This window comes from Excalfactoria chinensis, chromosome 5, assembly GCF_039878825.1.
Source record: "Excalfactoria chinensis isolate bCotChi1 chromosome 5, bCotChi1.hap2, whole genome shotgun sequence".
Lineage (NCBI taxonomy): Eukaryota > Metazoa > Chordata > Aves > Galliformes > Phasianidae > Excalfactoria > Excalfactoria chinensis.
Window position 1 is genome coordinate 40,106,898 of NC_092829.1, and position 25,882 is coordinate 40,132,779.

Here is a 25,882-nt window from a genome sequence, read left to right on the forward strand (position 1 = left end):
GTCCCCATGGAAACGAGAGCCTGGGCCGCCAGAACGCCACCGGGCTGCCGCATCGTGACGCGCAGCTCCTCGGCGGGACCCTCGGGAGCTGCTTCCCCTCCTCACCTCCACGCGCAGTTTCCATCTGAGAGGCAGCGGCTCCTCTCGCGCCGCCGGGACGCAAGGTAGCATCGCCCTCTCGCTGTCAGGCCTGCGGCGGGTGGGAGGCGCGGAGCGGGGGCCGGACCGGGCCGCGGGGCAGCTCCTGTCAGGAGAGCAGATGGCCGGCGCGCGGGGCCGGGCCGGGCGCCCTCCGCGGCGGGCGTTTAACGGCCGCAGCTCCCGTGGGATTCAAAATAACGGTAACGCGGCGGAGCGGCCCCCCCTCAGGCGGGGGTTCTATGGCGCGTCCGGGGTTGAAACAGCGGCGTCGGAGCCGCGGCCGCCCGCGGGGAGGTGTGGGGGCAGCCCTCGCCTCCGGCCGCCAAAGGTGATGATCGTCAGGAAGTAACGCGCCGGCGGCCCCGCGGGTGGGTGTGCGAGCGGCTCTCTTCAAAGCGGCGGGAGGAGTTGAGGCATACCTGGCAGCGGCGCGGCTTGATGGGCGGTCATTGCGCAACCACGGGAAAACCTGGCTGCTTTGTCCCAGAGACGAGGATGATCTCGCCAGAAATGCTTGTTGATGTTATGCCTGCTGGAGTACCGCTGGGGGAACTAAGTAAGATGCTGTAATGCCACACGGACCTCAAAAATAATTCAGAAAGTGTGGAATCTTGGCCATAAAGAGGGACACGTGTTTATTTTTTTTCCTGGAAACAACGTGACTATGGCTTTCAAAAGCATTCAGGTTTGGTAGTTGGTCAGCCAGGTGGAGAAATACCCTGTGTTGTCTGACTTGTATTTGCTGTAGAGAAATAAAGCCCGGCATTTCTAAGATTAGACCATCACCGCACCAAAACTAGGACAGCAGTAGTACGTCATGGCGCTGAGGTTCGCCTGGAGAGTTGCTATGTGTTGTTTGGCATCTAGTTTTCTCACACGCTGAAGAAAAATCCCATAGGTGATTCAGTATAGAAACACTTTTATCCAGATTCAAAAGTGCCTGTCTCTCACCTAAACTGGTGAGCATGGAAAAGCTTCCTAGTCCACAGTATGGGTAGGAGGTTCTGTACTCAGAGAGCTGTGAGGCCCTGGCACAGCTGCCCAGAGAAGCTGTGGTTGCCCCATCCCTGCAGGCACTCAAGGCCAGGCTGGATGTGGCACCCCCAGGGCAGACTGATCTATTGGTGGGTGCCAACTCTGCTGGCAACAGGGGGTTGGAGTTCACTGATCTTTAAGATCCCTTCCAATCTAAGCCATTTGATGATTCTATGAGAAGACACTCAAAATTTATTTGAAAACACCTTTCATTATAACTTTATAGACCTCTGCTTAAGGCTCAGAAAAGATTTTGACAAAGACCCACGTTTGTGTGAATGCTTAAGGTCCACTTACATTTCTTACCATCAGTCGCTGCACAGTGATCTTGTAGTCACGGCACAAGACCTGCCAAGGGCTGAAATTATTAATCTGATTAAATACAGTAACTCCTGTGGTTCTATATTTTCCCTTTTACATGCTGCTGTAATCTTTTGGGCAGTGGGAATATTCTGTTTTAGAATTTAAAAAGATAACTATATATAAGAAGTGATACCAGAACTCTATTTTTAAAAAATTGTTTTCTAGTAGAACTACGTAGATGCCATTCACTTCTAACCATGTTAATTAACATAAAAAACAGGGGAGGACAGATGGATGTGACACAAAGCTGTCCGTTAATACTGCCCATTGGTCTTTTTCAAACTTCTATTAGCGATTGTAGGCAAAGGCATCTACTGTAGGCATCTGGTGTGAATTTGCTTCTGGCTTGATGCTGTAATAGAGATTGGCAGCTGATTGTTTTGGTAGGTGAAATTATGTTGAGAAAAAAGCCCCCGAGGAGATACAAACTAAGCAACAACAACAAAAAAGGGTCCCTTCCAACCCCTATGATTCTGTGAAAAGATTACTGTTGAAAAGTATAAGGGTGGCTTGCCGTATCTTGGCTGCACAGTGATGGCAGTATTTCTAAACCTCAACTTTTGAAGCATATTAAGCCAAGTTAAAAGTTTTATGTCTAAAGCTGCCCCCACGTGATACACATATGGTTTAAACCGGATTCGTGAAGGGGGAGAATGGTAGTTCTTTGTGATAATAAAAAATGCAAAATATTATAGTATTGACTCACCTGTCGGAAGTATGAAAGTATTGACCCGTACTTGTAGCGATATACTGACTAAACAAGCATGCTTTACAAAAGAAAGATAAAATCCTTTACTAATAGCTTGAAAGCCTGTATCAGTGTTGCTTTGATGTGAACTCCTGTGCAACAATGGTGCTTGTTTAATAAAGTCCTTACCCATTTGTTTGCTTAGCAAGCAGAAGAGATCCTGGGACGCTCATGTAAGATACCTAACAGAGAGACAGAAGCCTTCTGGATTGGGATATTCTTATCTGTAGCTTAAAATGCTGCCAAGTGCTTAAGGGGCAAAATTCATGTTAATCAAAACTCCTTCTGTTGAAAATTCTTACATACATGGTTTGACAGTTGGAAAAAATGGAAGAAAATTGTTAGAGCACTTTTACAGTTGTAACTATGTCTTCATCATATGTAATTCAGGAAATGTTTAGTCCGTTTTTGTTATTACGTTTCTGATGCTTTGTGTTCTTTATAAAACAAGAGCGAGTTCTTTTGGCACATTTGGATTCCTAAAGGTGTAGAAATCCAAGTGAATTAGAAAATGATGGCAGCTATCATTAAGTGGTTGAATATTTTTACATTTGGCTCCATGTTAGTTCTAAACTCATTCCTGTTAGCTACATACTGTATCTCTCCAAGGGGGAAAAAAGGCTACTGAAGTCCTGATGCAATCAGTGTTTAATTTAATAAGATCATTTCTTGTTGTCTAGAGCAAAATGTGTACTAGTGGGTGATCTCATAGAGTTCTAAAAAGGGTTTTTTATTTGCGGTTAGAGTAAAAGCAACCTTTTCCAAGCAATACCTGTGTTGCAGGTGGTGGCATACTGGAAATTAGGTTGGTTTTTATAGTAGCAGTAGCAAAATTGCTGTTCTCATTTATACAAAATGGATTTGAATTTGTGAGATTTCAGGTTTGTTGGTGTATTTTGTATTTTGTTGTAGTACAGGAAGCAGTATTGATGGCAGGTTTGTTTTGGTTTACTTTGCTTTTGAAGTATATAAGAATATTATTGCTGAATTCAGTGTAAATTTTTGCTTGCATATTAGTTTTGTCTTTTCTTCTGAGCCAGCTTTCCTGGTAAGAAGTGATAAAATCAAGCAGGTTCCTTTTGAAAACAAAACCATTATTTCAGCATTCCTTAGTTTGCAAGATAGCTGCATGGAAACTGATACTGTAGTTCTAAAACAACATCTATAGTTCCTTGGAGGCAAGTATCATATAAACACGTGCATTTGTGTGTACATGGGCTTTAAAATAATGAACTATTAACGTTGCCACAAAAAGAAAAAAACAGTTGTCTTTTCAGGCTTTACTTCCAGCAGAGCTACACATGTGTAAGAGCAGGCTGTGGATATAGTTGCATTGTAAATAGTATTTGCTTCTTTCAAGCTGGAACATTCACACTTTATTCCTATGTAGCATCTGCTATCATTTGGGTGACTCATTTAATAAAACAGCTGAACGGGTGAGAAGAAAGCATTACTGAAGTACATAAAGACAGCAGAATCCTAAGTGAAGCTGTATTTATCTGCAGTCTTATTAAGTAAAAGCTTCAAAAGTGTGTTCTTGTGCAGAGCAAACTAAGGGGGATGTACTCTAACAAAAGATTAGGGAAGCACTGCAGGTTGAAACCTGCTGGGAATTGCTGGTGATGGATAGAAAAAAACTGAACATTTGAATCAGAGAAAAAATAATGAAAGGGAAACTCCTGTCTTGTGCAGGAGGGACAGTTACTGAAAGAGGAGTGATGGAAAACAGTGCTTCTGTATTCATTATGGAAATGATTAAATCTCATATTGGAAGAAAGTTATGCAGATGCTTTTGTAGTTTGAAAGATAACTTGTAAAGCAAAATGTAGTGCAGATTTTAGCTATTTCAGTTTTCCCCTTGTTTTCCGTACATATCTTTAAGAAATCTAGATCTCCAGATCTGATGGCCTAAGATAAGGGCGTTTTCACTAGAAAGAGAGTTTTAGCCTTGTGAGCTGGAAAGGACTTCTGCACTTGTTTCTCAAAATTGTTGCCATGTTTTAGCAGTGCAGATACCCATTTAACTCATGGACAGGCGATGTGAAAGAGTTGTATTACCTTTAGATTCATTAACTTCTGTCTTTGGTTCAGGTATGATAGCTTACAGTAGTCATGCAGCAAGTCTTCCTGAAAGAACACAAAGGGTACTGTTATGGCAAGTGTTTCTGAACCAAAAATGTGGCAGAATAATGATCTGTTTATGTCTATTTCAAACATCTGAAGTATTTTTTTCTTAATGAATTGCTGAGCTAATCAATATATATCTTTTCAAATCTTTAAAGAAGTGGAAAAAATATGTGAAATTGAACACTATTTAAATGACAAAATTGTAAGGATAGGTACATTGCTGAGAGAGCAAGGGTTAGCTGAAAGTTCTGAAGGACTGCTTTCTAGAGTTTGTATGTACTATTTGTAATATTCCCATTCTAGTATTGAGTTTAGCATATTCTTAGAAAGATGAGAATCGTGAGATCTATTGCATCGCCTGTTTTTTTAAGGCAACACTTCCTGTGGAGAATGTTGACATCTCCAATGGACAGTGCTAAAGTAGGAAGTCATGGTACAGACATGGCTATTGAGAGTATTGCTATCATCTCGCATGTATGCACCGTTGCTCACAAAGATTTAATTATTTGCATATCAGACAGAACATGAGTGCATCAAAATGTGCGAGTAGGTCGACTTATTTTTGTACTCTGCAAGTCAGGGTTTATGATGACATTACCCATCCCAGCCTGCTTTGGTTCGGCAAGTGCAGACATGCAGCGTAACAGCACTGTGCTGTTCTGCGTCATGTCATCTGCAGGCACTGTACACTGATATCAGTGTATGAGTTCACCCATCTCAGCCTTTGAAAATTTGACACGGAACCCTACTTCTCTAAAACATAATGATGTTTTGCTAGGAAGGTGATAGAGACATCAGCTGAATCTGCTGCTTTCTGGACAATAGTTATTAAGTGAATGAGAAGTACGTCTGATGGGTGTGTAAAATAGGTGTGCTAATGCCATACCGATCTGCTTGTGTTCATGTTGCAGGCTTTAGAAGCTGCATTTTATACATATCTTTAAAGGGCCATAGCTTTTTGTAATTCCAGTGCCATTGAAACTGATTGGAATTTCTGATTCTGTTTTCTGGGATCAGGTTCAAGGTTGCTGGCAGACAGCCTACTTCTCTTTTCTATGCCAATTGTATTTTTATGTCCAGGCAAGTACATGTGTAGCTTTGTTTTCTGCTACCTCATTCTTGTACCTCTCACTAAGAGCTGGTTTTTGTTTGTTTGTTTGTTTGTTTTTAAATACTTTCTGCTTTGAGAAGTTCTGATTTTTTGTTTTCCCCATAAAATATTGGCTTTGTAAAGTACAGTATTTAGCACTCCTAGAGCATTACTTCATGATTAGTTCTCTTTATAAAGTATAAATATTTATCTCCTAGCTAAAGGTGCTTAGCTAATTTGGAAATTAAAGTTGGCATATTTTGTATAAGTGCAGACCAGAGATGCACTACCTTTCCATCTAGGTGAGCTGCATGTTTTTCTCTAGAATTGCTTGGTTTCCAGATTGTAACATCAGTTCAGTTCACATATTGTTTACAAAGTAACCACTGGATTATTAAATTCAACTGGGCAACATTTATGTTTCTGTTAAATTATTAAATAGCAGGAAGAGGAATAGTAGTTAATAGTAGGCTAGAGCAAGGCACCTGTGGCAGGGCATGAGAACGTACACTGTGCATTATGTATCACTCAAGGTACTGACCAAACTGCTCCTCTTCTGCAGCACGGAGGCTATCTATTAGTTTGGTGGCTCCTAGTCCTTACAGAGGAAACTGGATCCTTTAGTCAGCCTTGTAAAATGCCTGGGATGGATGGCCATCTCTAAATGGGTTTCCCAAGTGTCAGGAAGTGCTCAAAGTAGCTGAGAGCATGCTGAAGATGAGTTGAATTCTTAATAGTAAAGTGTTAAGAGGAACGAAAAGCAAAACACCTCTTTTCTTCTCCTCCTGCCTCTCCTCACTTCCCTCTAGTTGCTGAATTTGCAAATCATGCTGAGTTGTTTCTCGCAGCTGATTAATGTCAGACTTCACAGTGGGAGTGACTTGTCTCTCCTAATACATATCAGAGGAGAACATGTGACTCAGTTGTGACTGTCACTTTGGGCAGTCACTCTGTCTAAAGGTTGACACATCTTAGACATCTGCTCTTATAAAAGATGGTTTTGATGAACATTGTCTTGGATTACTGAACAGCTAAACACAGTAATTCCCTCTTTACCTGGTATTTAGTTATTTTTTGTTTAATAATGTATTTCCAGCTTACTTGTTATAGCACAGATTGTATAACCAGGTAAGTCCCTCAAAACACCACTGGAAATCCTGAGTTTAAAGTAGTAGCCTGTGAAGTCAGCCTCAACATCTTGTTATCCATTTAGATCTTCTGATTCTTTCTAGTACTTGTGGAATTTTTTTCAGCCTGTTTTATCAAAATGCTGATAAAAAGGCATCCTATACACAACCTGAAACAAAACTGTCTCATGGGCACTAGGTAGTTGGTTTTTGTTGTTAGGTTTTTTTGTTTGTTTTTTTCCAGAGCATTGTATTACATCAAATAGATGTAAAAACATCCTGTGGTATTGTCCAGTCTTTTCCATTACGTATAACAGCATGTAATTACAGAGACTGGTACTATCAGAGGAGCCTAAATTACCTGTGAGCAGAAATCTATAATAGTACAATACTTTCTGTTTAGAGAAGTTATTGTCCTGGTTATCCATCCAGAAACTTTCAAAGGTTCAGGTTTCTCCTACTTATTTTTCATATACACCAGCTTGACAGATAGCAATTTAAGTATTTGCCTTACTTTGTCATCTGAAAAGACAATAAAATGCAAAATTTGACTTACTCATAACTGCACCTCAGTCTGCTTTGGAAGTGAACCACCACCTTACAAATAAATAAACAGGTAACAGTGTTCAGAGTGTGGCTTTAACACCAGGCATGGCAATCTACTTTTGGAGAAAAGAGGACAAGATTAGATGACCTTAGCTGTGCTAGACAGGTAACAGTAAGGGATGGCAGGTTAATGGTTGTCTGTCTGCTAAAGGAACTGATCTCCCGCATAACATACATTAATATGTATGCCACTAATGGTCACAAGCCTAGCAGATAGCTCTGACACAGTTCAGGACAACAGAGTTTGAGGGCTTTTTATTTTTGCTATTGGTTGTTTGGGTTTTGTTTGTTCTAAATGAATGGCAAAGTCAATCTGAGTTTCTAACGGGGAACTGACAGTAGTGCTGATGTTGAATTCAGTGCTCTCAGTGTGACAGCAGCAATACCTCTTGCTATCCCATCTGGCAACGGTCAGATGTTAGTAATTTTAAAAATAAGAGATATTTGCTATGACTGAACAGAATCTACTTACATCTTTTTTGCTAAGGAGTTTCAGAGGGTCCCTGTAATTCTCAAGTCTTTGATATATAAAAGAAAATACAGAAAAATGGGTGTATTTTTACCTTCAGCTGTTCCCTAGTTCCCCAACAAGAGAGAGAATAATACTTCTGCATTTCCCTTCTTGTTCTTAGTAAGAGTACATTCTTTTATATAACACTTATATGGATAAAGGATGTTAACAATATTTTAAATGAGCAAGCTGTCATTATGTACATTTATTGCCTTAGTAAAGGGGCAGCTTAATCCACACAAGGGTAATGCTCCACTGTTGGTTACCAGCACATGTAGTTAGGAAAACTGGCACTGACACCATAATTAAAATTTGTCTCCCACCTTACCACCCCTCAAATAAAATCATTGCTATTGGATCTGGATAACTTTTTGCTGGAATTACTTGCATGACTAGTTAAAGCATTTGTACAGGAATTATTCTTGCAACAGGCATACGTTAGATTTGGCTGCATATTGTGTCCACGTATCTGAGCTAACCATAGGCAGCATTAACCAACAACTTTCACTAAGCAGGAGATGATCTATATCACTAACTTAGTACTGGAATTTGGTGAAGTTTTCTGTTGCATAGCCAAGGGCTGTGCACTTTCATAGTAATGGATAAATTGTCTTCAGAAAATGACTTGACTGTTAGATGCTGGCTTACCACATTTACATTTCCTGTACTCACACTGTTAAAATATTCTGTCTTAATAGATTTTGAATGAATGAATCTGTTTTCAATCAAGTGCTTCTTTTGGGAATCTCAGTCAACATGAAACAAACAAAATGGCTTATAAAATATTTTGTCTTGCAACTACAATTTGAAGGGATCTTGACTCCAGATTAGGCACTTGTTTTCCCTTGCTGAAGCTCAAGAACTATAAGCATTACTATGCTAGGATCTGATTCAGTGCCCATGATTATCTGTAAGAATTTGTCAATTACTTCAGCAAAGACAAATCAGAGTAGAAACTCTGGTATTATTTATCTAAGGCTTGAGCATCCTAAACAAGCACACGAACACTGAGTGTTCCTACCCGTCCAACAGAGTCGTTAACAATACTATAAGATACTAAAAAACTTCCTATTTGCAGTGCAATGTAGTTGTGTGCACAACTGTCAGCTAATCTGCTTGTGTCATAAAAGCCTTTAAAAATTAATGCTATATTTAATTCTTTGAGTTGTAGTGTTCCCTGGGAATAGTAAAACACATGGAAAGTAGGTTATTCCAGGCGTCTATTTCGGAACATCAAATTATTCTAATCAAACACTACGATAACATCACTCATTAATTTTGGTGACCTGATCTCGTTTCAGATGAAGTGGCCATCTCTCTTGCCTCGGCAATGTATTTTGCTGATACCATGTTTCCTAATGGCTTTGGAAGCAGTACCTATTGACATAGATAAGACAAAAGTCAAAGGAGAAGGTCACGTAGAAGGAGAGAAGATAGAAAATCCGGTAAGTGTAATGAAATAAATCGTCAATGAAATAAGTAGTTTGTTTTAATTATTAATAATCCAGTTATAGCAAGTTGCTGTCATGAAATTTAGATGTCTTTTACTGGAGCTGTATTCAAGGAAGAAATGGGATTATCAAACACGCTACTTTCTGCTGAGGTGGGGTTCCATTTACATTTGTTCTCTTTTCTTCGATACTTTCCCTAAGCTGTTAAAGGTGAGATAGCAAACTGAATTGAATTCCTCAGTATACAATGGAAAGAACTGCTTGTCTTTCCACAGAGACTTCTTTGAAGTGACTGACTGATTAGGGGAATTCAACTACATATCAGAAATAGGTTTTTTTCAGCTGCACACATACTATCATACTATGTTTCTGAATGCACATCAAATAAAGATGTGTTTGAGATCTCAAATATGCTGAAGTGCCAACTGTTTTTGTCAAGAAAGAAATCTGCAGTATCAGCTTTTAATAGCTGAACAATAATGTTGTTCTAGGAGAACCAAGTGAATTCTTTTGTTGAAGCAGAGTTTCTTTCTTTCCAGAATGGAATTATGCTGTCTAACACAGTTGTATTTGCTCTGGATTGGTCTTCTGGAGTGTGTTTCATTTGTACCACACTACCACAAGAGTATAGCATATACCACAGGAACCTTAGCTGACCTAGTAAGCTAAGTATTGGGTGTAGCTCTGGTTAGATGAACCAATGCAGTTTCACTAATCTCATATTTGCATTAAATGTTTTCCAAACAGGCTATCTGCTTCTTTTTTTGAAAGATATGCTGATTAAAGCCAAGTAAAACTTCTGGCTGTTTCTTCTGGCAGACTGGAGGTGGCTGCCTTTAAAGGAAGTTTTCTAGGAAATGCAACAAATAGTTTCAGTGTTCTTTTGCATCTGGGAGAAAAGAACAGGCAGTTTCTGAACCACTCTTAAATTCTTGTAATTAATGATTTGCACTGTTTGGAAAGCCCCACTATGTTAACATGATAGATTCAGCCCCACTATGTTAACATGATAGATTCTTGCATACAACGTGATTTCCTAAACACCTTTTTCCTCTTTGTCATCTGTTGCTGAAACAAATTAATCATAAATTCCTGCAAGACAAAGATGCAGAATCACAAAAGTAGAAGATATGTAAAAGAGCTGCAATACTTGTATTGCTGAGAATTGGATTTCAGTTATATAATAATATATGCAATATATTGTTTGGCAGTATATTCTTCTCTAAAGTTATCATTCTTTTTGAAGGATACAGGGCTTTATTATGATGAATATCTCAGGCAAGTAATTGATGTCTTGGAAACAGATAAGCATTTCAGGGAGAAACTCCAGACTGCTGACATAGAAGAAATAAAGGTAAGTTCAAAATGTTAATTGAAGCTAATTAAGTCCATAATAGTGAACTCTGCAAGACAGATGTTACATATGTATTTTAAAATCTTCATACCCTTCTTATTTTTTGTGATACTCATTTTTTGTTTAGCTAGGTATTTAACTCTTGCTAGAGCTTTGTCTTTAATTAAGGGACAGGAAGTTTTCTGTTAAAGAATATCCCATAGAATAATAACATTTTAAAAAGTACTCATGCATGGTTTCTGCCTTTTGCCCATCTATTTAAAAGGCTGTTTTAGATTCAACACAGATAGATATATCCTTGTATTCCACAAAAGATCCACAAGCCTAGTTCTCACTCAGTTTTGCCTTCTGGGTTGTTTAGAACACTATTACAAACAGAGATTTATATGCCTTTTGAAGTGAAGATGGTGTATCATTTATTGATACGAAGACATGGATGAGAATTACAAGAATGTCAAGTTTTCTAATCTGAGGAAATTCTGTTCTGGAAGAAATGTCAGTGTTCTTAAATGAGCATCAGAGAATTTTGTCATTCTCCACTGCTGTCCTTTCTTGAGCACGATTCCAAATAGCACACTCTCCCAAAATCTCATTGTGTTTCTGTCTTTTGTACTCCAGTGGCTCTGTGTGGTAGCTGTTCTATATTCTCCTTTTATGAGTTAGTAACTTTGCATGACACAGGTAGGAAACAGCCTAATGTGACAGAGAGGAGATGCCTTTTGCATTTTTTTTTAAACCCTCATGTTGCCACTGGCAGCTTTTGATTCCTCTTTCTTCTGTATTATAACTCAGGTTACTTTTAAGATTACTATGAATTTCCATTCTTGCCATGTTAATGGCTGTTGCTGTGCTTGTATCTTCTCTCTCAAGTATTACAGCTGTCATCAAGTGACTGAAGAACATAGTACTGTGTGTTCATCTTGCAGCTAGTTCAAATTAATTTAAGAATGTTTGATCAAGAAATTTATCATTTCTGAAACCTCACAAGGTATTTCTGCTGCAAGGCCAAGCTTATGCTCTTTAAAGGAGCAGATATTTCTGAAGAGAATTTGTACACCTTTCTGTATTCTGCTGTGTCTCTATAACCTAAAATTTTTGAATATGTTCCTTTCAAGACTTCTGAGATTCTGAGAAAGACTATGACTGGTCTGCTGTCTTGCAGCTCATATGCAATGGGAATAGTAAAGACTACTTTCTTTTATGTTTTTATAGATCAGTTTTGTTTTTTGACAGAGTGGAAAACTAAGCAGAGAGCTTGACTTAGTAAGCCATCACGTGAGAACACGGCTGGATGAACTCAAACGACAAGAGGTGGCAAGATTAAGAATGTTAATTAAAGCCAAAATGGATTCTGTTCAAGGTAAGAATACAAAATCTAACATGGTGAACTGGGTACCTGTCCAATACAAGCTAGACGAAGTCTAAGTTGCACTGTCCTTGTTGTCAATAGGAAGAACTATAATCTGAAAGTAACTGTCCTTTTTGATCTAGTCTGTGGGCAACAAATATACATCTTCATAGGAAATTGAGGAGAAAATAAAAGCCATTTATGTTTCGTAAATAGCTAAACTTGATTCTGACAGTAGATTTTTCAGATATGTCTAATCTTTTCTCAGCTTTTTTGGATACTTTTGTAGTTCATCAATTTACAAATAACTCACTGAGAAATAGCCACATATTGGATTGTTTTAGAATACAAAACAATGTCTCATTTATTTGGGGTAGGTTTTTTTTATTATTATTAATAGTCACTTAATATTATGTTTTCATTTTTTCTTTTTAAGTTCTTTCTGGTGGAAAGGGAACTGTTTTACAGATTTATATCAGACATTAAACATTTCAGTTCAGAAGATGATTTTTCTTATTTTTGAGGTAATTCTAAGGTCCTAAGTAAAGAGGAACATTTAGGGCACGAAAACTTATCCATAGCATTTTCTAATTGTTAATTAAATCAATTGAAGTACTCCAAGAAGGATCCTAATCCCGTTAAGCCAAATTTAGAGGCAGCAAGTAGGCCAAAGAAGCATGTATATGCAAATGTGCCTAGGGGATATTACTGGAGTCAGGAAAAAAAATCAGTTTAATTTGGGAAAGGAGGTATTTTTAGTATAGTACCTTCCCAATGAACACTTTAGATGGTATAATCACGTAGTGAACGAAGAACATAGAGTTTGCTGAGAATTTCAATATAACCTTTTTATCCTTTGTTTTCTTTTTCTGAAAGTTTTAGTTCAGTGAGTACAATCCACCAGTAGCTGAGCGGTGCATACCAGACCTCCACAAGAAGTTAGTGTATTGCCTCACATACCTGTCAGACACTGCGGTTCTTTTTTCTTACATGGTTTTTAGCTGCCAAGAGCCTGATCTCATGCTTGTATTGCAAGCAAGCACTCCAGCAGCCGCAACAGATCAAGCATGTATACACATTCTGTCACTACACTGTGTGTGATCCTATATTTGAAAACAATCAGAGCAGATTATACCCTTTCAAAATATTCAGATGACAATTAATGTGAAACAGTGTGATTCAGAAAACATTCTGTAAAGTTTATAGTGGGTCCTGCCATTGAATATTTCACATCACTTGTAATGGTATGGCCAGAATATCTACAAAGTACAGCTGCATCTGTACACTTAGGCGGCATCATAGAACATGTACAAAAATGCACTCTTTAGTAACAGCAGGTGGAGCAGTTTGATTTCCTTGTGTTTGTTCTTTTAATATTTTCCATATAGTACAAATTAATATCTTGGTCCTTTATCTGATTAAGTCCTGCTTTATTTGCACTCAGGCAGATCAGGTCCAACAGACTTGGACATATGTTCTTCATATATTCAGTGCTGATCCAGATGTGTTTTTAAACATTTGTACCAAGACTATTACAGGACAAGAATGTTAGGAGTTGGATGACTTTCTCTAGGGTCAAGTCTCAGATAATGCAATAATGTGACAAGTAAATACTGTCAAATTGAATGAGCTGTTTCTTCATAAATAGATTTGGGGGGAATTATTGTTTTGTTTGTTTTTTAAATATTCCAATACTACCCCTCCAAAAAACATTCCATAAACAGACTAAGGCATGTATATTTCAGAAAAAATTATGATCTCACCAGGGATAAATGTGCCCTAGGCAACGTTTGCTGCTTTGTGATAATATGAATACAACACTGAGTGTGAGAGTAACTGTTTACCATAGGATAACAAGTTCAGAATTGTTTTCCTTTGCTTAATTTATTTTTTAGCCAAATGAAGTATTTTTTACTAACCAGTCTAGTAAAAGCTGTTCAGAATTGTTACCCATAACATAGCAAAGCACATCCTGCTAAGGTAGCATTATTATTTAGCATTAACAGTCAGAAATCAGAACAGCTAGAAAAGCTTATAATTGTAGAAATGTATTTTATTATTAGTGCATTGTATATTTATATTACTGGGTACAGTCCCTGTCTTAAGAAAGGAGAAACATTTGCAACTTTTAGACAAAGGACTTGACTCTCCGCTGTCCTACGCTTCTTGTTTTACACAAATGAAATTTGAAATTCTGGTTATCGGATTTGATTTTCAATCATATGTCTTGCATTATATATATATACACACAATGAATGGTTCATTCGCAAAATATACTGGGCAAGTTAGAAGAGTTAGAATTCTCTGATGCAAGTTGTTAGCTGTAATAGCTGAAATTGTATCTCATTTATATAAAGAAAAGAAGAATAAAATGTTTTGGTTTGTAGAGCTCAACTGATTGTACATTTCCTTGCTGAGAGGCGAACCTCAGTATATTAAATTATTGCGTGCTGTGCAACACCTGACACACTAGAAGGAGTACAGTGCAAATTGCTATCAATTATGCTGATCTCCTTCAGGAGAATCTGCTTTATGAGTATTAAGGTAGTTAAGACACTCAAGGCACAAACGCCTTGTGAAAGTACTGAAATTCCTGATCTGTCTTGCTTTCAAACTTATTTTAATGTTTTATGTTTGTACCTGTACCTCCTTCTTTCAGATACTGGCATAGACCATCAGTCTCTCCTTAAACAGTTTGAGCACCTGAACCATCAGAATCCTGACACGTTTGAGCCTAAGGACTTAGATATGTTGATCAAAGCAGTGAGTACTAAATACAAAGTACTGGGGGTTATATTTTATTTGTATTAATTACATTTTTTCATCTGGTGAAGGCAAACAGTTTATATATGCTTTTTTTTCCCCTTTTAAAGGAATGACTTGCAGTTTTCTGTTTCAGAGAAAAGTCACTTGTCTGCATTGAGCACTTGAAAGCTTTGTTGCTAAAGAGACCATACATTTTGGCATGGCATCTTAACAGGACTTGCATTCATGTGCCAGTATAGCCAACTTTGGGAATAAAACACAACTTTCTGAAAGCATTTAAATTAAGCACAGTATCGAGAGAAACACATCCTTCTCAAACCTATTTCAAAGTGATATAATTGTCTCACAGAGTGACATAAATAATCATCCCTAAGGTAGCTATTTGAATTTGGGAATCTGTTATATATACATCTGAAGGAGAGCAGAATTAAGATACCAGTATCAGAAGCTGCATATACTGAGCATGGAGTTTAATGCCTGAATAGCATCGATAAGGGGCACTTTTTTTTTGTTTGTTTAATATTGTTTGTTATATTTAATATATAAATAAACAAATATATGTTTAATATTTGTTTAAGACAATGCAGTTAAGCTAAGCATGGAATTGGTTTTTTCAACTGCTGTTAAAAAATTTATTTCCCTGAGGGGAAAAAAAAGAGGACTTAAGTCTCAGCTATGTGACAATGCTACATGTCTGAGAAGGCATTTCATATTGTCAAAGTAAATGGGAAGACTCTTTTTTAAAAATAAAATCTATTTTAAGCTTTGTTCATTTCTTGTAGATTTTTCTACCTTTGGAAATTTTAACCTCAGTTTTGTGAAAAATTATTCTCTCTATATACTTATATATTAAAGTTCCTTGCTGTTTCTGAGAGCATCACTGCTGAGAAAAATCTAGTTGGTTAGGAGAAGCATATTCTCAGCAGGGCAGTTCTCTTATTACATAATTTTTCGTCTCTTTTTAGCTGAGATATTTACCTATTTTAATGGGCATTGGGGGATAGGGGACGTGTTAAAATCATTATGAAGAGGTCTGATTAATCAAAAAATTATAAATAATGGGAAGACTTTATCAGGTATGAACGTGAACTTTGAAAAGCACTAGAAGACTATATCCTTTAATAACTTGACCTGAAAATTGATACAGCTTTAAATGCTATATAAGTACATGTCAGAAATTCTCACACTTTTATCTCCACTTAAATAGTTTCATTGATTTAGTCTGTAAGAAGCTGCTGTATAGTAGTGTTGTAATACTGCATTATTAATGGAAGGGTAAACTAGAAATGTTCTTACACTGAAATGAATAAGAATTTATTATACTACTTGATGCTGTGCTTAGTTAAGAATAAAATACTTCTTGGGCTAATTAATGAGAAAAAATACCTCAATGCTTTCTTATAGAACTGTATTTGCAAAAGATTTCTAAGCAGTCAAACCTTTGCAAATTAAGTTCATTGAAAGTAACAGGAGGAAGGAGGAAAGATATTTTTGTATCGCTGTCAAGTAAAGGAGGACCGCCGACCAGTTTACTTCATGTGTAAGAGGGGAATGGCAATATAGACAGCCTTGTCCACATAGCTGAACAGTGGTATTTTTTACATGATCATGTATCACATGCATTAACATAATCATGTGGTGTAATTGTGTGTATATATTATCTGTGTTTATAGGCTACAAGTGACCTGGAGAATTATGATAAAACCCGCCATGAAGAATTTAAGAAATACGAAATGATGAAAGAACATGAGAGGAGAGAGTATTTAAAAACATTGGATGAAGAAAAGAGGCAGCGTGAAGAATCCAAATTTGAAGAGATGAAAAAGAAACATGGAGATCACCCTAAAGTTCACCATCCTGTAAGGCTACAGTCTATTCTTAGGCATCTGGAAGGAGGGTTTCCTTTCCAGTTGATATTGAGAAGGAAGTATTATATTTCTTCTCATGATCTGTCTTGTTGACATAGAAGCAGAGAGCGGGAGTAGTGCTGAGAGCTTTAGAAAACCTACCACCATATACTTTCCTTTTTTCTGTATTCTGTTTGCTGGCAGAATTATTATTTACAAAGCAGCTAAAAGTCATAAAAAGAGGAAAGAAGGGTATTTCAAAATGTAGGGATTCCTGCAGGGAACTGCATCACAGCACAGTTTGCTGCAGGAGCAGTAACTGGTTGAATTTAGGTAAGCTGTTTTTTCTAGATGAGTCTGTGTGCCCATGACTGATAATTAGCGACATTCCTTTCCTGAGAATGTACATTTTTTTGCCACTCTCTCTTTCCTTGGACCTTTCTATCTAGTAAAAAGTATGTGACCTGAATTAAAGGAAATTATAATCATTATATTTTGAACATTACTAATTTAAAAAAAAGAAAAAGCCTGTCAGAGAAGCCGTAATACAGGAATGCAAAGGAAGGCTAAAATAGTACACTTAATCATCTTTTGAATATTTTTCTTTGTAACCAATATACAGGGAAGCAAAGATCAATTGAAAGAGGTGTGGGAAGAAGCAGATGGGCTAGATCCAAATGAGTTTGACCCCAAAACATTCTTCAAATTACATGGTAAGTGGTTTGGTTTAACATTAATTAGCAAATGCTATGACTTTCTTTAATCTTTTGCTGAGAACATATGTTCAGCAAGTTTGAATTATGCTAGGAAGAGGACTTAGAACTCAAGTGAGTTGTGTGAATCCGAAAGGTATGGAGGAGAAAATATCTATGTTGTTGTTTGCACATCTACTGTGGAGCCAGATGGGGCCAAAATGTTGAAAACAGAATTTTGTTTAAACGCTCAAAAAATGAAACAGCAAGTAACCAGAAATAGTTGCTCAGGGAAGTAAGAGTATTTACAGGTCTGTCTACAACCATAACTTTGCTCATACACTGTAAGCCAAAGATAAGTCCTTAGGCGTGTGTTGAGGAAAACCTGCTTTCTTCACATCTTTGCAGAGAAGTACCAGACACCCCTTATAGAATCGTAGAATCACCAAGGTTGGAAAAGACCTTAAAGATCATCCAGTCCAAACGTTCACCTATTACTAATAGCTCCCACTAAACCATGTCCCTCAACACAACATCCAGTCTTTCCTTGAAAACCCCCAGGGGCAGTGACTCTACCACCTCCCTGGGCAGTCCATTCCATTGCCTGACCACACTTTCTGAGAATTAATACCTCCTAATGTCCAGCCTGAATCTCCCCTGCCGTAGCTTGAAACCATTCCCTCTGGTCCTATCACTAATGAAATGAGAGAAGAGGCCGACCCCCAGCTCACTACAACCTCCCTTCAGGAGGTTATAGAGGTCAATGAGGTCTCCCCTGAGCCTCCTCTTCTTATGTATGAAGTGGTCTTGGAACTTCCTTAACTGCCTTAAAAAAAAAAAAAAACAAAGTCCAGAGCGCTTCTCAACACATTTCTGAGCAGTCTGCAATCAGAAACAGTGCAATAATAGCTGGGACAAAGATGCGTCTCAGTAGGCATTTTGCTTTGAATAAGGTTATTTAAATTCATAACTGTCTGACGTTGATAAATGCTTCATAATCAAGTATCCTTAAGCAGAACCTGCCCCTCATTGGGCTATTAAAGGTTAGGTGGTACAAACAATTTGACTAATGATGATAATTTAATTGATGTGTTATAGATTGAGCCTGACCTTTTGTTTTGTTTTATAAATATGTATTATATAGAAAGAAAGCCATATTTCTTGTTTCTAGAAAGAGATCTCGATACGTAATTATCTGAAAATTTTTAGTAGTTATTTTATGCACATCATACCAAAACAGCAGTAGCTAAAATGACCTTTTCCCTGAGAGCTTAGGGCATCAAAAACTTTGAATTAAACAAACATATTGCATCATAGCACTCATTAGAAGTAGTCATCCCCTTTCTATTTCAGAGGTTTTATAACATCCCTCATAATTGAACGTAAAATGCAAAGTAGATCGTATTCTCTTATTTGCACTGGTCATCGGAACTAGTTTTGTACTGCTATTTTCTTAAGCATTGCATATTTATATAGATTTTTACAAAATTCTGTTGTTATTTTGGAGTTGTACTGTTGGCTAACAGTATTTTTCTATTCAATTCTGTTATTCTTGGGTCTCTTTACAAATGTAGTTGTTAAATCGGGACAAGTTGTTCTCAGCTATGTTTTTTGGCAGTTGCACTGGGTGCAGTCTTGTTGTGACCTATTTCAGATTGCTAAGAAGAAGGGGGAATACTTCAGACTTATCCAATCCCTTGTTAACAGTTGGGTAGTGAAAGATGGTGGTACGAATCAACTGATTCTTGATAAAAAACAGAACAGAAAAGCTGACCTATGGAACCAGCATCTCCTTAAATTACATTTTTAATACATGTGGGATGTATGCACTGATGCTTAATTCATGGAGAATTTCTGTCCATAATTAACATACAGTTTCAACACTCCTTATTTTAGATGTCAATAATGATCGTTTCCTGGATGAGCAAGAATTGGAAGCCCTATTTACAAAAGAGGTAAAAAAAAAAAAAAAAGGAAAATTCCAAAGGTTCACTTTCTCAAAAAAAATATTTGCAGGAATGTCTTGTTTTTCTTCAAATGCAAATGGGGGGTTTTGGACTACTATTATTATTTTATATATATTATTTTATAATTTATTTTGTTATTTAAGCACTCTTAATATTTATGCACAGTTCTAAGCATATACAATATATATATATATATACACACATACACACTCACACACTCTCTCTTCTGTCAGATGTTCAGTTCAGATTTCATTGTTAGTTCTCTGAACAGTATACCTGTATAATTTGCAGTGGACAGCTGCAAATCTGCTTTGGCTCAGTGCAGTCTAGTATAGGTGTACAGCTGTTCACATTCAGTGCCAGTTATAAACCTTACAGAAAGAAAAAGGGTCACACTCATTTGAAAATACTTAGGCTGCATTTCTTGACAAGGAGTCAAAATGAATTAATTTGCCTCATCAGATCTAAGTGCTATATGATGAAGGACAACACTGTAGAAGTGGCAGCAGGGATTTCACATTATTTGCATCTAACTAGTTTGGAGCACAAGTACATTTGGTAAAGCAGGCAACCCCTTAGTTTCTTTAAGCTTCATTGGAAAAAGCAGAAATATTAGTACTACTTTGCCTCCCAGAGCGGCAACAAGATACTGATACTACAGAAACAGTGAGTAAACAAAAGGGCTTGGCCTTCTTTTTTTGGTAGGTTCTGTCTTGTAACAAAGAAAACAAGCTTCCCACACAAAGTTCCAAGATTATAGCTGGCACTAGTGAGCTTTAGGATTTGTTAGAATTTCTTTTAGATGTCATGAATCAGGGCGTAAATGTGCTCAATGCACAGCTTAGAATTCTCAATATAATTAATTATAATATGCAAGCCTATAATTCTCAATTACTATAAACTGTAGAAGATTTTTAACAGTATAATTGTTGCAATCCCTTTATGTACTACAAAAATGTACAACAGTCTTTTTTGACAAGTATGTCCCAGCATTTTACAGTGTTGTAATTTAAAAATTAATAATCTGGGACTGTAAAATTACCTATGACAAAGAAAGCTAAGTTAAATTGCTTAGAAAGCTAAGGAGAAGCAAATAAACACGAACTCACTAGAAAGACGCTGTTGAAGAAGAAAAGTGGACAATTAAGCTTAGCACTCAGTTTTTCTTGTGATATCCTGAATGCTTACACTGTGGACAGCATGCTCAGATCAAAAAGGAGTTACTCTTTCCTGTTTGGAACTCTGGAAACTTTGGAAACTCAACTTGCTTTGAATCAAACATGAATGCAGACAGCATGCCGAGTTCAAGGTTTAAAGCACTGAATTACAATAGACCACATGAATTAACTGAGAACTTCATCCTTAGCAATGATGACATGCTCACTAGTTGCTTACATACTATGATAAAAGAGATTTACACCTATACACATGCTTGGAAAAATGATGAACTCAGGTTTTTAGCTGTCTGAAACTACTGTTCCAAATCTTTCACTTGAATGAGCAATCCTTTCTCCAAAATAACATTTCCTAAATTTGAATTTCAGCTAGAAAAAGTGTATGACCCAAAAAATGAAGAAGATGACATGGTTGAAATGGAAGAAGAGAGGCTGAGAATGAGAGAACATGTAATGAATGAGGTATAGACTAATGTTTAATAAAGCTGACATTTTCCTGCTACATTTAAAAAAAAAAAAAAAAAAGTAGTCCTAATACTAAGGATTGCCTAAATACAGTAGAAGGGCAGAGTGTTATCAGGCCCTATCTTAGGAATACAGACAGAGGGAAGGGAAGAGAGTATTTTGAATCATTCTTTTCTCACATATATTTTTTCTCTATTCAACTTTATTTCTTAAGCTTGAGGATCTGAGCAAGCCTGGACTTCTTTTACTCATGAAGGGAGGAATTTCCTCTCTTCCCTTTAAAGGTTTCTGACACAACTTTGTTTTGTTTTAAAATCTCCCTATCCAACAATAGAGATTGCTCTGACTCAGAATTAGCATTATTATCAAAAAGCTACAATTTTTTTTCCCCTCAGAAACATCAGGCATGTTCCTATAAGCACTGGGTCTTCAGCCACACGTTATTGCAATTAATTCCCAAGTGAAATGTAAGGATTTACTTTTTATTTCCATTTTTACTAAACTATATGAGCTTGGACGAGAAGGTTTTAGAGGATGTTGCAGGCCTTCATTTGAAAATGGGACAATTTAAAATAAAATGGTTGTATTTGAAGATATTTATATAACAAAGTTAATTGTTTTCTCTACCAAAACCCATCCTTTAGGCAGAGTTTAATTTTTTTTGCTTCAAACAGGTTGACATCAACAAGGACAGACTAGTAACTTTGGAAGAGTTCCTGCGAGCTACAGAAAAAAAAGAATTTTTGGAGCCAGATAGTTGGGAGGTAATGAAAATGTGTTCCAAGTGTAACATACTGTACTATTACCATCACTCTAACCAGGAAACGAAATAGCATGTGTCTGACCTTCGCCTTTTTTCAGTCTTGTTTTGGTACATATGTGGTTAAACACACTAGCTAAATGTAATGTACAAAACATGACAGACTAATACAGTACAGATGTAATCTTTATGGTCTGCACACAAACAGAAACAGTCTTGCACTGCCACCACATGGATCTTAGAAGATGTTTATCCACACATTTTTCAAACATAGAACGGACTTTTCATTTATGAATCACTTCAAAGCAGAGATATGATCTCAGTTGGAAGCAAGAGGATTTTTGTTTTCCTCCTAACTCTAAACTTGTAGTAGAATCTTGCTGGGAAATAGCTATTTTACTGTTTAAATAAACGTGCTAACTCATGACATTATCATTCACATCTAGTGAACTGTGCAATTCATATAATTATTTCAGTGGAAAGATAATGAAAATAGATACGCATTCCTACTCAAGTATTCACGTTTGTGCTTTCTTGCAGACACTAGATCAACAGCAGCTCTTCACTGAGGATGAACTGAAGGAATTCGAAAGTCATATTTCTCAGCAGGAAGATGAACTCAAAAAGAAGGCAGAAGAACTTCAGAAACAGAAGGAAGAGCTACAGAGGCAGCATGACCAGCTCCAGGCTCAGAAACAAGAGCTTCAGCAGGTACACTTATGACTACAGGAATTTTTTCCTATCTCTTCTGTATTCTTATGCATGTGAAAGCTCATGACAGTCCCCAGCTCTGGAACATCTTTCATCTTAATTTCTCATAGGAATCTCAGTTGAATTCTAAACAACAGCAGTACTGCAGCACATCATAATCCATTACTTCAGATTATAGCAAACAGTGAAAGCATCTCAACTCAGTAGTTTTCCTGCTAACCAGGACTCAACATAATGATGTGCATACATTTCCTGTGCTTATTCACTCGTGTCAGAGAAAGTTGGCAGAGTGAAGTTTTTCAACTGTGTTACTTCCTTTTTCATCAGGTTGTAAAACAGATGGAACAAAAGAAACTACAACAAGCAAATCCACCTGCAGGACCAGCTGGAGAACTGAAATTCCAGCCCCGTATGTATCTTTCTATGTAGAAAACACAAACTTTCAGATTTCCAACATTACAGTCATTAAAAATACATTTTCTGTTCAAACTCTTAATATAATGTGGTTTTAGTGATCTCTGTAGGGAGACTCACTAAACTGTCTTCAAGAAAGAAGTATAGAAGCCTTCTAAAATGTTGCTGAAATCTCACCAATTTTATATATGTAGGAAAATAAAAAGAGTTCTAACTTATAACACTAGATGGACAGAGAAAAGACTGCAGTTTGTTGGAGTGTTTTGCATGTCAGTCTAAAAATAGTGAGATCTAGGATAACTCTGAGTATTCAGAGAAGAGTAGGGACATACAAACGACCACACCTGTCTAATGTTCTATGGCTGCATTACCAGTGCAGAGATAGGTGCATTCAGTGTAGTTTGTGTTGTGCAAACATGTTGTAATATACCTGATTTGAATAGCAAGAACGTGAAATTACAGTAATTCAAGCATCACTGCTTGTTGTACAACCATGCTCCTGATCCCAAGATGTCTGCACAAGCGCTAATGTTGGTGCACCTATCATTTAGTGCTTATCAGTGGTTATGCAGCTAGATGAAAGCTGTCTGTTACTCTCTTAGCTGTATCCTGGAATTTCAGCTTGTAATCCAAAATTGTGGTCCCAGTTTCTGACGGGGGAACAAATCAACACACTGAAATGCTTTCAACATGCCTGTCCTCTCTGGTCAGTTTACCTGCATTTGAGCACAACATGATGTGACAACCTTTAGACAACATGAGCAACCAATTGCTTCAACATGAACAGACAATAAAATCACAATAAATCATTCCATATGATTATTGGTAAAAACAAAGTGGTCAGCTGTATTTTAACACTTCTTACCTATGCCTTTCCATACATCCAAACTAATCCAAACTCCCCATCTAGAACTAATACGGCTTTATTGGCTTCCATGTTTATGTGCTAACATTGTCAGTACAGCTCAGGAATTTTTAACAACTTGAACATAAATCTTTGGGCTATATCCAGTCAGACTTTTGAATATTGGAAGGATTTAGCAGCACTTGTGGGGCCAACAGTGAGGTTTCAAACCTGAAATACCATTTTCAGTGATTACAGCTCACTTTGCTGAGTATCCTGGAATTCTGTCCTCAAGCTACTCTGTTTTATGAGCAACGCAAGAAATAATGGAATTTGAACATGAGTTTCATTTTGTCTTTCATTTGCTTCAAAGCTGCTTGGGGCTAATACCAATTTATAACCCTTAGTTATGATAGCCTCTCTTCCTCTTCCCTTCAGTAAAAACACTGTTTGTAATCACAGATTCCTTGGGCTTGGTTTAGTGCTACATCTTTTAACACTGGCAATAACCGATAGCGTTAGGATTAGAAGTTTCATAAACATGCAGTATGTTTCAGAAAGAACAGATTAGTATCCATAAAGAGATTACATAAATAAAAACATTTTTGCTGAAAACAGAAGCAACTAGTAATCTAATAATTCTATTCTGAATATTATCATTTTGCAGCCTCTTGGGTAAACTCAATCTGATTTCATTGTTAGCCACGTAAATTCCAGCTTCCAATTACAAAACAAAAACAGATGGTTCAATTTGATTGTCTGTACACTAGAAACATTACTTTAGAGACTTTTCACATGTGGAGCTCATTTAATAGAGAAATTTTAAGCAGTTTTATTCCTGTTTTTCAGCTGGCGAGCACAAAATTGAAGAAGCACCAAAACATCCTGCAGGAGGTGATCAGCCTCTACCACCAGGACATGTCCAAGAACCAGCTCCTCGAACTGATCAAGTTCACCCTTAACCACTTGTGCCTCAACTTTATAGCATCTTTATTATTTTGGGGGGAGGGTAAAAGGCAGGAAAGGGAGAGGGACAAAAGGAAAAACAAAAAACAAAAAAAAAACAACAAGGGTAATGAACTCTCCACTTTCTTTCCCTGATTGTAAAATCACTTGGAATGTGAGAGATTAAATATCAATCAGGCTTGAATCATAAATTAATTTTCTCTCCAATACATCAGTAAGAAAGGCAACAGGGGGATCATTTAGCAGCTATAACGGAGGAAAAAAAAAAATTAAGGAAACTTATTATTAAAGGTTTTTATGGCCAAGGGACTTGGCTCTTGGACTCTTCTCTTATAAAAAGAGGGAGATGTCTGCCATTGTGTTTAGGCATGAATTGCAAGCTTTTCAGAGAAGAAGCAATGAACTGGCCTGAATATCAAGTTAGATCTTGTTTTATGTAGAAACTCTTTCCAGAAATGTTGAGAAGCAAAGTACAGAGAAATAGACCATAGACAAAGGCCTACCATTTCCAGTACTACCAACCACTTTCTTCTTCTGAGACCAAATAAAAATGAAAATTCTCACGCTTAACTTTTAGGAAATTTGCACTTTCTAAAATTCAGCCACCACAAACAATTGCAAGGAATAGTGAATACTTTTCATGTTTACAGAAGCCTAAGAATTTCACTATGAGCCTTCAGAAGGAATACTGTACTTCTAGTGGATTGGTCTGAACCGTCCTTGTTAAGATTAATTCTGCGTAGCAGTTGGCTCACTCATTTGGCTCTGAGGATAGAACTTTTGTCCCCGTTTCTTTCATCAGGTGCCAAGTGATCTCAAAATTTTGCATGCTATTAAATAAGCTTTTTCTGTTGATGGAAATGTACAAAACAGAACAAGGCTCGCTCTCTTTTTCTGTACAGATTTTCCTACCTCTTGCGGTAAAACCAGATTTTTTCAAAATGCACCATGTGCTTCTGAAAGCTCTTCTCAGACATGAATCTTTGGCTTGTTAAGAGTCTCACTGTTAATACACATTTGTCTTTCAGTAATTAGTTGATGTAGGCATATGAAATGTCTAAAACAAGGGTGCTACTTGATTGCATTATTTTGGAATAGAACCAGGATAGCTCTCATATTGTAAGCCAAGTAAGCCAAGATTTTTAAAAACCAAACAAAAAACCAACAACAAAACAAAAACTGAGCAGCAAAAGTTGTCTTTCCTGTGGGTTTTGCTATAATGTCAAAAAGCTGTGTGATTGTCCTTGCTTGTCATCCACTTCAGACTGAGCATAAACCCTCTTTCTAGCTTTGTGTTTGTTTGTTTGTAGCTGTTAAGAAAAAATATGGATTGCTCTGATTGTATAACATTGGCTCTGAACTGATATACACGCA

At 37.2% G+C, this 25,882-nt stretch overlaps 1 protein-coding gene across 1 annotated transcript; it reads left to right on the plus strand.

Annotated features, from left to right (window-relative positions):
• Window positions 1-24,815, plus strand: NUCB2 (nucleobindin 2). The gene is made up of 13 exons (XM_072337867.1): window positions 1-164; window positions 9,050-9,193; window positions 10,446-10,553; window positions 11,787-11,913; window positions 14,561-14,664; window positions 16,341-16,526; window positions 17,137-17,227; window positions 19,103-19,161; window positions 20,718-20,810; window positions 21,488-21,577; window positions 22,114-22,284; window positions 22,612-22,693; window positions 24,392-24,815. The coding sequence occupies exons 2-13, from the start codon at window positions 9,050-9,052 to the stop codon at window positions 24,502-24,504; spliced, it is 1,368 nt and encodes a 455-aa protein (XP_072193968.1). The 5' UTR covers window positions 1-164; the 3' UTR covers window positions 24,505-24,815.
• The last annotated feature ends 1,067 nt before the right edge of the window (window positions 24,816-25,882 follow it).

Coding starts and splice junctions, on each gene's coding strand:
- NUCB2 (XM_072337867.1), top strand. CDS start 9,050: ATGAAGTGGCCATCTCTCTTGCCTCGGCAATGTATTTTGCTGATACCA. Junction 11,914..14,560: donor CAAAATGGATTCTGTTCAAG/GTAAGAATACAA, acceptor TCCTTCTTTCAG/ATACTGGCATAGACCATCAG. Junction 19,162..20,717: donor AAGCCCTATTTACAAAAGAG/GTAAAAAAAAAA, acceptor TTTGAATTTCAG/CTAGAAAAAGTGTATGACCC.